General features: G+C 40.0%; 1 protein-coding gene across 8 annotated transcripts in view; it reads left to right on the top strand.

The window, feature by feature from the left end:
• Positions 1–16,460, top strand: part of SH3PXD2B (SH3 and PX domains 2B) — a 182,688-nt gene that overhangs the window by 140,691 nt on the left and 25,537 nt on the right. For 4 of the 8 annotated variants that reach the window (XM_020806936.3, XM_078385785.1, XM_072990233.2 and 1 more), the window contains exons 7-9: positions 884–919; positions 10,726–10,860; positions 12,662–12,766. In XM_020806936.3, the coding sequence (XP_020662595.3) occupies positions 884–919; positions 10,726–10,860; positions 12,662–12,766 (276 nt within the window). Of the gene's footprint in view, positions 1–883; positions 920–970; positions 9,865–10,477; positions 10,861–12,661; positions 12,767–16,460 lie in introns of those variants that run through there. The other 4 variants (XM_078385786.1, XM_072990235.2, XM_020806927.3 and 1 more) reach the window with 2 other exon arrangements.

The raw sequence follows: 16,460 nt of genomic DNA, 5'->3' as shown, positions 1-16,460 counted from the left end.
TAGGGACGTGGTGGCGCTGCGGGCTAAACCACAGAAGCCTGTGTGCTGCAAGGTCAGAAGACCAGCAGTCGTAAGATCAAATCCACGTGACGGAGTGAGCTCCCATCACTTTGTCCCAGCTCCTCACCAACCTAGGAGTTTGAAAGCATGCAAATGCGAGTAGATAAATAGGTACCACCTTGGTGGGAAGGTAAAACGGCGCTCCCTAGTTATGTTGGCCACATGACAATGGAAACTGTCTTCGGACGGCTTGAAAACGGGATGAGCACCACCCCCTAGAGTCGGGCACGATTGGACTAAAAATGTCAAGAGGAACCTTTACCTTTACCTAAGGTTTCAGTACGGTATCTTCTGCTTTCTCTTAGTATATTTACATGAAACACAGGCATCACAGATAAACCAGAACCATGAAGGGGATGCAGTGATCACCTTCTTTAGATCATATAAATAGGCTTATGCTTGTTTTGCAGTATTCTTACTCCAGTAGGAAAAACTAGAATCAGTAATCCATTTTGTTCCAGGACTCACCATATCTGATAACACTTTATCAATGCCTTTCTTTCGGTTAAATGCCTTTTCTATGTCTGAAAACCTGGTGATAGTTCCATTTTGTGCATAGGCTGGTGCTATGTTGTTTAGATAAGGATCTACATATGAATAAATAATATATTCTTGGGATATATGGTATTTTGAATGTACAGATAGTATATATGAGACGTTACCACATCTTGAGGTTACCATCCTTAAGTTACCACAAATGACCCCATTTGTTACCACAAATGATACCTTTTTATTTGCTTAATATCCACAGTACTTTCTCATCCCTGTTTGTATTAGTATTCCTTTCTCACATCTTTTCTCCATCCTTTTTGTTCTTCATTAGGATTTATCCAGAGAACGGCTTCTTTTCTTCTGAGAGGTAGTAACTAACAGCAACTTCTTGTTTGGTCCTTGCTTTCACATTTCCATTCTTCTGGGCCACATACACTAATCACCTTGGGCAGTGCAGGCACCGCTATCTTGCTACTGCTTTATAGGGTTACTGCTTCCTGTGGGTAAAACACAGTTGGGAGGGGGAGTGAATTTCTTCTTTAAAATTGCCACTGAATATTACTGTGAACAAACTAAAAGAACCCAGCTGGGCTGGTTTATAGCTAGCTGGATGGCAGCTCTCTTGCTTTGCTGGTGGCGGTCGCAAGGTTTTGGTGATAAACTGGGAAAAATCATACAGAAGATTTAATGGACAATAACCTAAGATGTTGAATGGCTAGTAGTTGCCACACCTGACGTTAATACATTGCTTTTTTGCAGCTGTTAATTTAAAAATGCATTAGAGGTAAAGTAGCCGTTGATTAACACTTCGATTTAACTTTGGCCATGGATCGTTATTTTAACAACAACAAAAAAAATTAAATAGTATTGAATCTATCTCTGCTCATTCATTTATTTGTATATATGAGAGATTTCAAAAATCAGAGTGTTTAAAGCTGCATAAATTAATATATAACTGTAATCTTCGTCATCATCATCATCATCTCAGAACTGTGGAGCTGGAGGGGATCCAATGGATCATGGAGTCCATCCCTTGTCAAGGAGGCAAAGTGGAGAATCGAATTTCCAACCTCTGGCTCTGCAGACAGATACCTAAACCACTGAGCAATCGAGCAGTTGAGAAATACTGAAATATATTGATATCACAGTCCTAACATCCACTTTCTTTTTAATGTTAAAATCAGAAATAAAGAACCAAAGAACTTGTTGAAAACCAGCCATGACAGTTGCTTTCTATTTCAGTGAGAAATGGATAACTGATGAAAAAAGGACTCAGGTTCTGAGGTTTTTTTCCCCCTTGCTTGGTGTTTGTTTGCGAAGGGTAGTGAACACAAGAGGGGATCCTCCAGACCAGTGGTCTCCAACCTTGGGCCTCCAGATGTTCTTGGACTTCAACTCCCAGAAATCCTGGCCAGCAGAGGTGGTGGTGAAGGCTTCTGGGAGTTGTGGTCTAAGAACATCTGGAGGCCCAAGGTTGGGGAGCACTCCTCCAGACCATATTTACTGCTGACATTGGTGTCATCAGCATTCAGGCTGGCCATTGCCCTGCTATGTAAAACTTGCCATCCTTTTTCTTGCTAATAATGCAGGCATGATGTTCCACGGCAACATTGGGCCATTTCCTAGCATTTTGAATCATGGACACAGAAGGTATATTCCACATTAATAAATAAGGATTGAATTAATATGTGATGGTGCCATTTAACTTTCTGTAAAGAAATGTGCATGTTTGAATGACTTTTCATTCTTATCTCCACACTGAATCCTGGCCCATTATCTTTTCTGAAAAGGTGAAAGTGCTGTGTTACTTTTAAGAGCCCTAGACTTATTTCAGAGAAGGACATTATCCTTGTTCATGCAACCTCATGGTTTAGTGGTTGGCAATAATTGTTCTGGGAGAAGGAGCTGCTGAAAATAATTCCCAGCTTTTCCGCTCACTGCTGTTTATTGCTTTGTGTTGCTGGTTTAATAGGTACTTTGGAAGCGCCAGAGCTGTATGTTGAAGCTGCAAATAGCCCCGGAGCACTAAGAGTAATTACATGGGCAGTTAAGAGCAGAAGAAAGGTTCTCGTTTCCTTTCCTGAAGTTGTTTGTGTTTCATTGCAGGATGACTCCGCTATATATAGTCTACAAAACTTACCTTCCCAGAGGTTGTGTCACCTAGCAGGCTTAGAATCTAGTGTACAAAAAGATGTTAGAATTTTGCCAGGCTATTTCAGTCCTCTTAGGTTGTCACATCACTGGGCTGTTCTTTCTCTTTCTCTGGTGTGGTTTTCCTGATGTGTCCCCAGTTGCTTTTCTCAAATGGAGTTAGCCTGTTTTGCCAGATTTTTCATGCAAAACCAGCTTGTTTCCCTGAGTTGGAGAACCAGCCTTTCATTTTCGTCCTGCCAAAACTACTGTTACTCTGTTTCTTTTTCCTAATTTTTTAAAAGTTCATTTTGTGTAAAACATTCTTTAGTATCAGGAGCCTGTGGCCCTGTGGCTCAACAGTCTCTGACATTCTCTCCCTAGATGTCGAGCTGGATGAATGCATTAGCAGAGCAGCTACCATGTTCTCTAGACTCACAAAGAGAATATGGCTTAATAAGAAACTGATGGCATATACCAAGATCCAGGTCTATAGTTACTGTGTCCTGAGTACAGTGCTGTACAGCAGTGAGTCTTGGACCCTTTGTGCATGGCAGGAGAGGAAGTTGAACATGTTCCATAATCGTTGTCTCCAACGCATTTTTGGTATCTCCTGGCAAGACAAAGTTCCAAACAGAGTAGTCTTCGAACGAGCTGGAATTTTTAGCTTGTATACATTACTGAAACAGTGACATCTACATTGGGTCGGGCATGTCATGAGAATGGCTGATGGTCGGATTCTAAAAGATCTCTGTATGGATAATTAGTGCAGAGAAATCACCCCAGAGGGAGACCACAGCTGCGATACAAGATCTTCAAGTGGGATCTGAAGGCCTTAGGAATGGACCTCAACAGATGGGAGAACTTGACATCTGACCGTTCAGCCTGGAGGCAGGCGGTGCATCATGGCCTTTCCCATTTTGAAGAGACACTTGTCCAGCAGGCCGAGACAAAGAGGCAGTCCCGAAACCGGGAGCTGGACAGGGGACAGAGTGTATTTGTCTTCAGTGTGGAAGGGATTGTCACTCTCGAATTGGTCTTCTCAGCCACACTAGATGCAGAGCACATTACCATAGTCTCTTGAGACTGAAGGATGCCTAATGTGTGGCCCTGTGGATATGATTGATGTCCAGATGTCTTAATTGTAATAGAAATTGTAATTCAACAACATATGGAGTGCCATGGGTTCTCCACTTCTCCTTTAGATTGTTAAAAATACTTCTGGGCATTTTATACTCTTTGATTTCCTTGGCTTGCTGTCTTATGCATGATTGTGTAAGATTATTCCCTGGAGAAATTTGAATTATTTTTGAGATCCTACAGATCCCAAGAAAGTCTTCCATAAAGAAGTTCCATTTCATCTATTTGGGATTTTCCTCAGATTTCATCTGAAGTTGTGGTGCAAGAGTTAAGCTGCTTTTGCTTATAAATGGTATCTATGGCTTCCTTCCTTCCTTCCTTCCTTCCTTCCTTCCTTCCTTCCTTCCTTGTGATTTTATTTAACTTATCTTTCGTTCTTCCTGCATCTTCTTTTTCTTCTGATGCATATCAGGAGAAGCAATATTGGTCCATTAAATGCAAGAAACCCACAAATTGGAGATAGTTTGGGTGGCAGGAAAAGAGGTACAATCATACCCAAAATGTGGAAAGAAAGATCAAGGATGTAGCATAAGTGTAATCCCTCCCCCATTTATTCAAATTAAAGGTACTTCCCCCTATTTAAAAACAATTATGTTGCTATCAAGTTGATTTAATTAGAAATAACTTGGTTCCAAGGTTTCCTATGTATAAAGTATTTCAGAGTGGTTTACTAGTCTCTTATGAAGCCTGAAAATAATTGAATGTATATAGTCTAACTAGCAGGGCCAACCCAAAACATTTTGCTGTCTGAGGGGGAGAGTAAACTGTGTTCTCCTGCCTTCCGTATGTGCATGAGTACCCAAAGCGATTCAGGTTATTGTTGGATCTGAGGGAAATTCTGCAGCCACCCTTTTCAAGCAGTTGATACAGAAATAATAATAAAATGCTGTAATGTTTAAATAAACAGGTTTTTTGTTTTCATGCTATGCAAAATCTACTGTTGAGGTAGTTACTTCATCTTGCTTGGTAGTAGGCCTGACCCAGTTAACTACTGAATAAATATTTTACAAAATATGCAAAGCAAACACCAAGTGTGTTGGGTCAGTTTGACTTTTTCAGACTGAAGTCTTGTGTAGGTAAAGACCTGTATCTGATTTTTTTGAAGCATATTTGACTCTTTATAGTCAGGACTTACATTGTCCTGAAATTGACCTGCTTGTGAGATGACCATCTAGTAGAGCAGTGTCCTCCAGAGAAACAAGTGCTGAAGATCAGATAGAAATGATCCTTTGATTATTATTTTTCAAAATTTTTTTTTTCATTTTCTTCTTTCTTTTCCAGTTATTTTTATATCTCCTTTATTCTTCATGTTAGATTTAGAAATGTAAATTCTCACTTGTCTCATCTTTGCATCCAGTGACAAGAAATTAAAATATTATTCTCATCATTAGTAAACATTTTTTGAAATTTCATGACACCTCAGGTGGAGTTTTTGTATTGAGTAAGAGAGATATTTTGCATAAAGATTCTAGGTCTTGTGCAGAATTGTGTGTTTTGTGCAGTTGCCTAAAAATCTAGACTAGAATTAGCTTAATTTAAGAATTTAAGAATATGAAGAATTAAAAGGGCTGTTTGCATCTTCCTTAGCAATCACCTAGTCCTTCTCTGCTTTGTGTTTCTTTGTGTGTGTGTGCACTAGACCTGCCTTGCTTTTCAAAGGGAAAGGAAGCTAAAAGCATTTTGTGCAAAGTAGAAAGGACTCATGAGGATGAAAACAATCTTTTGTAAAGCTCTTATCTGTCACAAGGTTTCAGAATATCTTTTCTTTGTACTAGTTCTCATGGTGTAAAGGAAATGTGAAAATATCCTTTCCATTTGTATTTAAATTACAAACATACCACATGAGTAAACTCTGCTGCTGCTCAGCGGCTCTGATTTATATTTTTTTAAAGCAAATTTCACATCTCTTCAGAGATGTGTCTTTCTTCTGTGCATAAATACACTAAAAGTCCTTTGTTAGGCTTGCTGGTTTTTCTCTTCTTTGTCCTGTCTGTTTCTTTCCCCAGAAGAGCAGCCAGGATAATAATTTGCAATGAAAAGGAAGAACCGGGTGTTTAATCTGCAAAAGTCAGCTGATTTCTGGATTATTGTGGTTGCTGAGGCCCAAAACCACATCCTTTGGAAGGGCAGATCTAGAAATCTTGCTGGGTACAATGGAGTGACCACGGGAAAAGTCTTGAGATAGTCATCTTTGGGAAGGAGTAAGGAAGACCCTAATAGGAGGAAAGAGTTATAAGCCTATGCAGAGGGTTGTTTTTTTTAATCGCTCAAATTTAGTTCCCTAGGTAGGCTAGCTTTGTTTTATATGAACTATCCTAATTCCTGCATAAATATGGGAAAACTTTTGAATTATCACTCTCCTTTTTAAAGACTTTTCTTTAGAGTTCTGTTGCCATTTTAGCTAAGGATTGCAGCATTGTGAAGTTGTAAGGTTTCTAGGATTTTGGTAAAAACAGCGGTATACTGTGTATCGATCCTGTCTCCCTAAAGAGACAAAGATCACAGTCAGGGAGTCCCTCTGGGTACAAAACTACCACCTTTATTTGCTGAGGTAGGTCCTCTAGGCCTCAGAAGTGCATAGTAAGCCCCATAGACAAGTCTGTACCTTAAAAGTTACCTTTGATTTGCTTCCAAGGAAATAAGACATAGGCTTTGTGTTTCCTTAGAATGCACAACAGCCTTACCAAGTAGGCCAGTCGTCATCGTCGTTTAGTCGTGTCCGACTCTTCGTAACCCCATAAACCAGAGCACACCAGGCCCTCCTATCCTCCACTGCCTCCCGTAGTTGTGTCAATTTCATGTTGGTTGCTTCTCAGACACTGTCCAGCCATCTCATCCTCGGTCGTCCCCTTCTCCTCTTGCCGTCACACTTTCCTAACATCAAGGTCTTTTCCAAGGAGTCTTCTCTTCTCATGAGATGGCCAAAGTACTGGAGCCTCAGCTTCAGGATCTGTCCTTCCAGTGAGCACTCAGGCTTGATTTCCTTTCGAATTGATAGGTTTGTTCTCCTTGCAGTCCAGGGGACTCTCAAGAGCCTCCTCCAGCACCACAATTCAAAGGCATCAGTTCTTCGGCGGTCAGCTTTCTTCATGGTCCAGCTCTCACTTCCATACGTCACAACAGGAAAAACCATAGCTTTGACTATTCGGACTTTTTTTGGCAAAGTGATGTCTCTGCTCTTTAAGATGCTGTCAAGGTTTGCCATCGCTTTCCTCCCAAGAAGCAGGCGTCTTTTAATTTTGTGGCTGCTGTCTCCATCTGCAGTGTAGGCCAGTAGGACCTTTTAATTTACAGTAGCAACTACAGTGGCATCTCGTTAGACAGTTACCCCGCATGACAATTTTTTCGCTATAGCAATTTGCAAAACAGTGATTCCTATTGGGGGGGATTTCGCTGGACAATGTTTGGCCCCTGCTTCGCAAACCGATTTTTGCTAGACAAAATGGGTGTTTTCGGGATCTAACCTTCGCAAGACAGCTATTTAAACTGCTGATCGGCGGTTTGCAAAGTGGCTTTCCTATGGCTGATCTTCACTAGACAATGATGATTCTTCCCCATTGGAATGCATTAAACAGGTTTCAATGCATTCCAGTGGGGAAATGCTTTTCGCTAGACAATGATTTTGCTAAACAGTGATTTCAATGGAATGGATTATCATCGTCTAGCAAGGCACCACTGTATTAACTTTCTTTCATCCACACTGGATTTAGATAGTCCTGCTGTATCAAGAGATTAGATCCTTGTTGAAGCATTATATTTGCTTTATTAAGAAAATAAAGTTTCATTAGAATACAGTTGTAACTTTAAAGCGTAAGCATTGAGCATTTCCAGACTATTACAATGTTTCAATAAACTTAAAATTTCTAATTAAAATAAAATCAGCTAGGTAGTCATGTTTGCTCTATGTCCTACATGTTGGCATCTAGAAGCTGGGCTATTCCCCCCCCTTCTCATTGAAAAGAAAAACAAGCCTCTCTGTCTCACATTCCACAGCATTCACAGACCGTTCCTTCTACATACACAAACCCTCTCGTTTTACATCTCTTTAGGACCTCCTTCTTCACCCAATTAACTCCAAGTAGGCCTAATTCAGAACACTCCAATCACCGCCCAAAGTTCTCATGATCCAAGCTCCAGGTGTCTTATTGTTGCGTCTCTTCTCTCTGGACTGTCCAACCTTGTGACTTTGACAAACAACTCTGCATAACAAGCTCATGAAAAACATCTCTTCATCTTACACAGAACCTAACAGACTCCATTTTTGCATAACTACAATTCCCAGTTTCCTTCCATTTCCTTACATACTGCAGCTTAATCCAATGAAGTTTTGAATCAGTAGAAACTTTGTGAAAAGTTTTGCCCAGGCCCCCTCTGTTAAAAATCGCAACTTCTGTTACTTTTCCTCATTTTGCCTGCTGAACCAAACCACTTTTCCCCTGTGTGCTGTGGCAACTGGAATTTAATTATATAAATGTCTGTAAAAATTGATTGAAGAAGGTGGGGGATATAGGAGTGAATGGTGGAAAGAAGGCATTTGTCCTACAGCTTTCTCTTAGTTTACAGAGTCATTTGAAGGGTCCCAGTTCAATCCTGTGGTCAAGATATATCAATATAAGTGAGATTCAGAAGGCTGGGACAGACATGGATCTGGATGTCAGTGGGTTCATGGCCAAAGTGATGATTTGCTACGAGCAGGACAGTTTTCACATTGCAGATAGTACAATAAGATTGAGAAGAGTTTGGCAGCATTGATGACAGCTCAAGATAGGACTGCACAGATGAGGGATGGCTTAGTTCTCCATGGCTCCCAGTGATTTCTTTGTGGCCTTATTGGCTGCAGTCTGGAACCCAGGTGGGAGGGAACAAAATCTGCATTACACTCTTGGAACAGCTTCTCAGATTTCATTGTGACCTGAGACATAATGACTTGGTGCTAGCAAGAATTTTGTTAGCCCCTATCTCATCAAAGCCATTTAAAAAATCAGGAGATGGAAACAAGTTTTCTCCATTTCACAGGCTTTTGCTGAACATGATTGAATCCCTTTCTCTTCTTATCTCATAGAATCTCGTAAGCTTAAATGTGTAATGTGACATTCTGACATTACAAGTTTAATTTGTCACTTCATTGCCTGCTGTTTGCAGAGCTAAAAATCTTAGCCAGCAAAAAAAAATACTGCTGTGAAATTACGTGATATATGTTCAATTCACATTACTAAGGGTGAGAGAGAAAGGATGATGAAGCCATCCTTCTTGCTTCAACTGCACGTTCTGAAGAAATGACTGACAATTTGGAGATGAAGTTTTGTACTAAGGCTTGACAGTATTCTCACTAGTCACATCCATGTGGGATGGTCATTTTACCATGAATTAGCTGTTTGTTCATCTATTTGGCCCTTTCATTCTTGCTTAGATCCTTCCACTCTAAGCAAAAATGTCCCATTAATGTCTCATAAACAAAAATGCACGTGTCTTTGCTGTGTGAAGATCACCAGCGCTACAAAGCTCAGATAGTGAAACTAGCAGAGGAAATTTCTAGTGAGAACATAATGTCATGTATTAGCACAGCAGTTGCAGTTTACTAGGAATGGGGAGCATATGTAGACACTGGAAGGAGCAGAAGCCCTTCTGCTAAAAAGATTTGCTTCCATAGCTTAGAGATAGGTTTTTAACCTGTGGTCCATGGACCCCTGGGGAGTCGTGATGTCTTCACTGGGGATCTGCGAATAAATGTTGATATTTTGCAGTTAAAATAGAAAGGAATGAAAGAAAGTACAGAATCTTAATTTCCCATGCTTGTTTGTATAAAATTTGGCTTTTCTAACCTACTGACTCCATTAAAAACAAATAAAAGTAAAAAATTGGTTATGAAATTAACTGTTTGATAGCAAATAACTCTTTGGTGTTTCTGCACATGGATTGAAGACCCTTCATGAGAAACTTTAAATAAATGTTTGATGCTCTTTAGGGTTTTAAATCCTGAGTTAAGTCTTGGTCATCTGCAGCAACAAAAGATATTTAAAGGGGGGCCGTGGTAAAGAAAAGGTTAAGAACCACTGGCTTAGAGAAATGAACCATGCACGGGTATGTGACAAACCCAGACCTACTGGGATATGCCACAGTTTCACTAAGCTGCCACCAACCATTCCCTATAAGAAGTCACACAGACCAGGGATGGATTTTCAACAAATAAAAGAATAAGGTTTATTTAAAACAACACACAGGCAAAATAAAATGATCAGGTGAATAAGATATAGTAACGTGGCTTAGTCTCATTCATACATGCATACAGTTTGGTTCACACAGAACACTTAACTTGAAGCACAGACCCTGAACCTATCAGTTCTGGCTAACCATACAGACACCTGAACCTATCAGGTTGGTACTGACACACAGTAGTACCCTGTCTGACACACAGACTCCCACACCAGCTTCTTCTTCCCAGCTGATGCTTCTTCACATCCCAGCGTCTCCTGAACTTCACCACACACGCACCACATATATATACAGTACAGCCCCTCCTCCTGATGTCCCGCCTTCCACTCCCCATAGGATGGAACTTTCCCTCCAAACCCATGACAGACAGGTAACATCAGTGCTGTATGTAACAATCTGCAGCAACAAAAGATATTTAAAGGGGGGCCGTGGTAAAGAAAAGGTTAAGAACCACTGGCTTAGAGAAATGAACCATGCACGGGTATGAAATTGGAAGGACCAAGCAACACAAATCTCCATTGTTACCTGTTCCTGTCGCTACAAAACTTTGCCTCCTAGGGTTTACAGTGCACTCTATGATATGCCTTTTCTCACGGTCACAAATGTGAGCAAACTCGGGGGGGGGGGGGACACCCTGAGATATGCTGCATTTGGTGACCAAAAATGTATGTCATGTTCCCAAAAATACAGGGGGAGATTCGGCATCTGCTGACCCCATGGTCCTGGAGCAGTATGTAGTGGTGGCAGATTACCAGAAGCAAGAGAGCTCTGAAATCAGCTTGTGTGCGGGCCAAGTTGTGGACATAATTGAGAAGAATGAATCTGGTAAGGAGATCACAGAGGAGACCTCAATCTAGATAAAAGGACTTCCAAAGAATAATGCCGACTGCTTGTGAGATTTGAAGTCCAATGCTGCTTTGTCTGTGGAAGTTGAGGGGACAATAAACCGGGGGGGGGGATCTGTGTTCCTGGAATAGTTGTCCTGCGAGACTTGTAAGGACTGACTTCTGTTGGTAATGAGTACCAGGTTTCAGGAATGCTCATTCGGCACTTATTCCAGCCCCTGATCCAAAAATCGTTTGCTGACCTATGATACACTTTGTAGCCCTTGATAGCAAGTTAGATAGGTCCTCAAGGTTCCCGTTTAAGTTTCCATATTAGATTAATAAAAAGAAGGTGCATTCTTAATTGCCTTCCTGATGCTTTGAAGGGATCCTAATTAGCTTGAGTTCCTAAAAAATTATCCTAATCCATTTAGCAAGTCAGTCTTATCTACAGGGAAGTTTGCTTAAAATTGATTTAAACTTAAAATTTTCAAGGAAGGATAATGTATTTTTGACTCATTTGAGTAAAATAAGAAATACACTCTGAAAATAACCTCAAAGTTGCGTTTTAACTATAAGGAACGTTCACCTCCTGATATGCTAGCAGGCAGTTCATTTTCATCCTCTCAAAAAAATGGAGCAAATTAGTTGCCTTTGTTGCTGCGAGTTTAAATAGCAGTAATTTGAACCCCCCCCAAAAAAAACTTGTTGAATTTTTACAAATAATTTTTAACTACTTATAATTCTCTGTGTGAATAGCTTTTGTATAAATTTCTCATCTTGGTTTGCTTTGTGTCATCTTGCTATTTCATAGTTGTTCATTGAACAACTTAGTTTTCAGGTCAAATCATTCATTATGCACATTCTAAATTAATGTAAAAAGTGCATAATGAATGGAGTTATAGTATTTATTGTTCTGGGTTTACTGTTCAAGCTTTATAAGATACAGGGGAAGTCTAAATAAGTAAAATTTATTAACTGTGTACAACAAGCATCTCCTTGCACTTCTTCACTGTTTTCCAAAAGACACTCATTCTTTAGTGTAGTGAAAAAGAAATAAAAAGCCAGGGCTGTGCAAACAGGGTTTTACTTCATTCTCTGATTCCTGTGTGGTTCTGTGTGATATTACAGTCTGCTCTCTTGGCCCAGCTGAGAGGAAGCAGAATTTCCTTCACACTCCAGAAAGGTGGGTTTCTAGGGGCATTAACACAAATCACTAACCCTAAAACTGTCTCTGATTTTTCCCCATATGAGTAAATTGCTATCGTTCATTGTGGAAGAAAATAACACTTGCATGGTTGAAGACAATATTGTGGTGGAGGCAAAACATGTTCATGCCCCCTTGACACCGGCTAGCTTGAAAAGGACGCCCCCCCCAACTCTAGTAATGGAGTGTACTACAGCTTTCCAATAGAGCATTGGTCCCCAATCTTGAGCAGCCCAAGTGTCCTTGGACTACAGCTCCCAGAAATCCTGGCTAAAACCGTTAGTGGTGAAGTCTTCTGGGAGCTGCAGTTTAAGAGTGCCTGGGTTACTGAAGATTGGGGACAGTTGCAGTAGAGGGTCTGAAAACAATTCTTAATATTTCCAGAGTTGCAAGTGTAATGTATCACCCTGGATGCATAGATGGTTGAGTCTTTCTTCAGTACTTCAGATAATGAACTGTGGCAAAGAAGGGTTATTTTTCTCTTGCCGCACCCTAAATAAAAGAGGAGGTTGCTTGAAGGCTGTCAGATGGATGGTTATTCAGACCTAGAGTTCACTGCGGTTCTTCAACTAACGCTGCCTTCTCTTATTGTTAGGCTGGTGGTTTGTGAGCACATTGGATGAACAAGGATGGGTCCCAGCTACATGCCTAGAAATTCAAGATGGTGCCCAGGACGAATTTTCAATGCAGCCTGAAGAAGGTGAGAAGACAGCTCTAGAAACCCCTCCCAACAACAGTCCCCTCAGCAGTCTGAATTGTTATACTAGCCTCATTCTTTAAATCATTCTGAGCCAGTAAAAAAAAAAATCCAGGAAGGAAAAATCCTGAAATGGCTTAAAGGCAAGACATTTTTGAAGTACTGGTATTATATTCCTGTTATTAGCAGGCCACCTTATCTAATTGTCAGACAGAGTGATGCTGTCGGACTTATTTGGGACTTATTCTGGGACATTTGTTAAATATTTTCCGTGGTAAATTCTGATGTTTAGGTGGAAGATGAAACAAAAGGATGACCAACATTAGCAAAACAGACCTAAGTGCTTTTAAGGAAATGGCTCCTTCCAGATGGAGATCTGTTAATACTATCTGTCAGAAGGCACCGTGGAACTATTTTGACTTTCATTCCCTAGATTTTTGTGGGGCAGAAAAAAGATGAAGGAATCAGTGGGGAAACCAAGGTTAGAAATTAAAGGCACCATTGCCTAAACACCCTCACTTCAGATTTTGTTTCAGGCATTCCTGAAACCTAATCTCAAAATCTGATGTCCCACATTCTTACAAGCATTTTTTTTTTAAAAATTACCATATGTTTGCTTTAAAGAACCGAAAGGTGCAGCTACTTGTCCTTTTAGCATTAAGTCTATTTTGTTGAGCAAGGTATCCAACCTATTGTATGTGGATTGTTGAGGGAGCAAGATGTGTTGTTATTCATCATGGGCTGCTCTTTTAAACAAGGCTGATAACTTCAGAATATGAAGGGCTACCTTCTTACACCTTGTTTTATCCCTCTCCTGCTTCCCCAACATGCTCCTCCCAGTCACATGGAGATACTGGTCTCTTCCCAGACATGTGGGCCGCCGTCGGACTTTTGGGGATTTGTACACCAGTGGATGGGGTCAAGGTGGATTTGGTGGAGATTTCTTCTTGTGGCCTTATTTTGTGCTTTGAACTGCCTGCCTCTGTTTCTGCATGTGCCACCCACCCTCTGTGGTGTTTGCCTGCCTTATTGCATGCGATAGAAAATTTATTTATTGAGATCCATCCTCTATATTTCTTGTTTGCACTGCTTGTTGTAAATGTTAAGCCTTTGCTCAGCTGGTCCTAGTACATGTGTATTGAATGCTCAATTTATTTCTTTTTTTCATTCTCTGCACATTTCCCTGTGTTGTGATGCCAAGACTCCTCAACACCCCTCTCAAAAAATCATTTGGGTGCAAGATGGCTGGTCTCTCTCTTTTAAACTTCTAAAAGTATTTTTTTGCAAAATAAGGAGGGTTTTCCTGTGAGAAAAACAGTTTCACCTATTTTTTTTCTATCTCTCTCCAAAAGATAGAAATTGAGCTGCATAGGGCAAAGTTCTTTTTCTGCAGAGAAAACAATGGAAGAATAACATGGCTATTACTTATTGGATGGTTCTTTTCCAGGAAATTTTGTAGTACAGTAGGACCCCTTTATCCCTTGGATCAGTATCTGCTGATTCACTTATCCACAGTCTGAAAATTATTTAAAATCTTAAAAGAAAAATCTTAAAAGAAAAAATATTAAATCTTAAAAGAAAAAATATTAAAAGAAAAATCTACAGACAAAGTTACCAGAACTGGCCACCAGATAGAGATAGAGACCATACTATGTATAGTGTGCACTTTTAAAATACCATTTGCTATAATCCTTGTTTTACAGTTGGGGAGGCTTGAAACCAATCCCATCTCACAGCAGCTGATATTTCCTTCCTTCCTTTTCAGAAAAGCATTTTGATCTCAGTAAAAATAACAGATGTCTGATGTTTCTGTGACAGAAGTTTTGGAAAAGCTTTTCTTGCAAATTTTTGTACAGGAGATGAACATGTGTGCAGAATTCAAGCCTTTCTTTTATGAGATGGCATATTCCACATGCAAGAGTCTAACTTGATATTTTGTGTGGAATGGGGCACTGCTCTTTGCAAAACAGTGTAATCTGTGGAAGAACAAAAAGAAATCTCTCACAGAGAGATCTCGGTGTAATGGTATAGGGTTTTTTCCCCTGCTTGCAGAGTATGACATACTGTGAGATTTACATCTCAAAGTTAAATCTTTCCTGTCTAAATGCTCTTCTCCTCAGTGCCTTGCTTGGGAGCAAACTAGATTTGACATTAAGTTCAAATTTGCATTTTAAAAAATTGTTTGTTAGGTGCAAGTTTAACCAGGTGAATGAGCTGATAATTACTGGGATGTAGTAGCCACAGAATGGGAAATAAGTCATTTCATCAGCTCTAGTCCTTTTCTGAAGCTGATATCTGCTGAGGATGTGGTGGGGACTTTCCCCCTCAAGAGGACTTGAATTTCCCTTCCATACTTGCTGTGATCCTTTATCGGCACTCTTTTTTTCTCCCTTTGATTGAAGTAAAGCCATGCACGATCAATTAGGCATAACAATATTAGATCAGTATATCAAATCTGATAGTTTGTAACTCTTTATAGAAGGGGCTAGGCTAACAGGCAGACCAATCTGATCTGTTGAAAGTGAAGGAGTAATTTGCTTTGCAGTCAACTATTGATACCTCTGACAATTGATTATCTCCCTTGGAACATCATACTTTGAGGAAACCATGCTCATAAGAATTAGCTGGCCATGTTTCTCAGTACTTACTGGCTAGAATCTTATCACACACAGGAGAGTAGTCTTAGAGGTTGCTGTGGGTAATTGACAAAGCACAGTTTATGAGTGAGCTTGACAATTGATTGTGCATTTGGCATGTGCCTAACAGCCTGTTAGTTCAGGCCAATTTGTTATGGCAACTTTCATAATTGCTCTTGCAACATCTGTAAGTATTCAGTAGCAGTAACCATTCAGGTGAATAAACCTTATTATTAAGGAGAGATTGTTAAAACTCTTTCTCTTGACCATTTCTTGGTCCAACATACTTAAGCCTTTCTATCCCCATTATTAAAGATTTTTAAAAACCTGCCTGTTAAATGCAAAGATTCAATTTAATGTCATACGAATTTTGGGCTTCACCATGTGACTTATTTAAGCATTCGCTTTTTGTATTGGGTTTACAACTAGTTTCAGTCAATCTAGAAACAAAAAGAAGGCCACTATAGTAGTATTGGATACAGTGGGGACCCTGAGGGCTTTCAGGCATTGCACGTTTTCCTTGCATTTCTCGTTGCGTCCTGATGTCATAACATCTGTTTAGTGCAGTGGTCTGGGAACAGGGATAAATTACCCCAAATGGGGTAAAAATGAAAATCCTCGGGGTAATGAGTAGAGTGCTGCCCCCTACCCACCCACTCCCACATCTTTTATTAAATTTGGTGCATCCTGCTAGTTCAGTACATAGCCTGGCAGCCATTGATACTGATGATATATCCCGCTAGTTCAGTACACAGCCTGTGTAGATTCAATATTTTGAATTTAAATAATGTATGATTTTCTTCCTTTCAAATCAAGGGGGTAATGCTGGCGTATATAAATTTTTTGGGGGGTAAAAGGTTAAAAAGTTTCCTGACCCCTGGTTTAGTGTGTTCATTGCTGCTGATATTCTGCTAATATACTTCTGACATGGTGTACTGATGGCCTTCTAACAGAGTTAAAACAGTTGTGGTGAATGTTTTGAAAGCACATTGGGGACCATACTGGTTGTACATTCAGTCTATTCAAGACATTTTATTGCCAATAAAGCTACAAATTCTGGT

This window comes from Pogona vitticeps, chromosome 2 (genome assembly GCF_051106095.1).
Source record: "Pogona vitticeps strain Pit_001003342236 chromosome 2, PviZW2.1, whole genome shotgun sequence".
In the NCBI taxonomy this organism is placed as follows: domain Eukaryota; kingdom Metazoa; phylum Chordata; class Lepidosauria; order Squamata; family Agamidae; genus Pogona; species Pogona vitticeps.
Note: the sequence above shows the minus strand (reverse complement) of the source record. Positions and strands in the feature narration are given on the sequence as shown.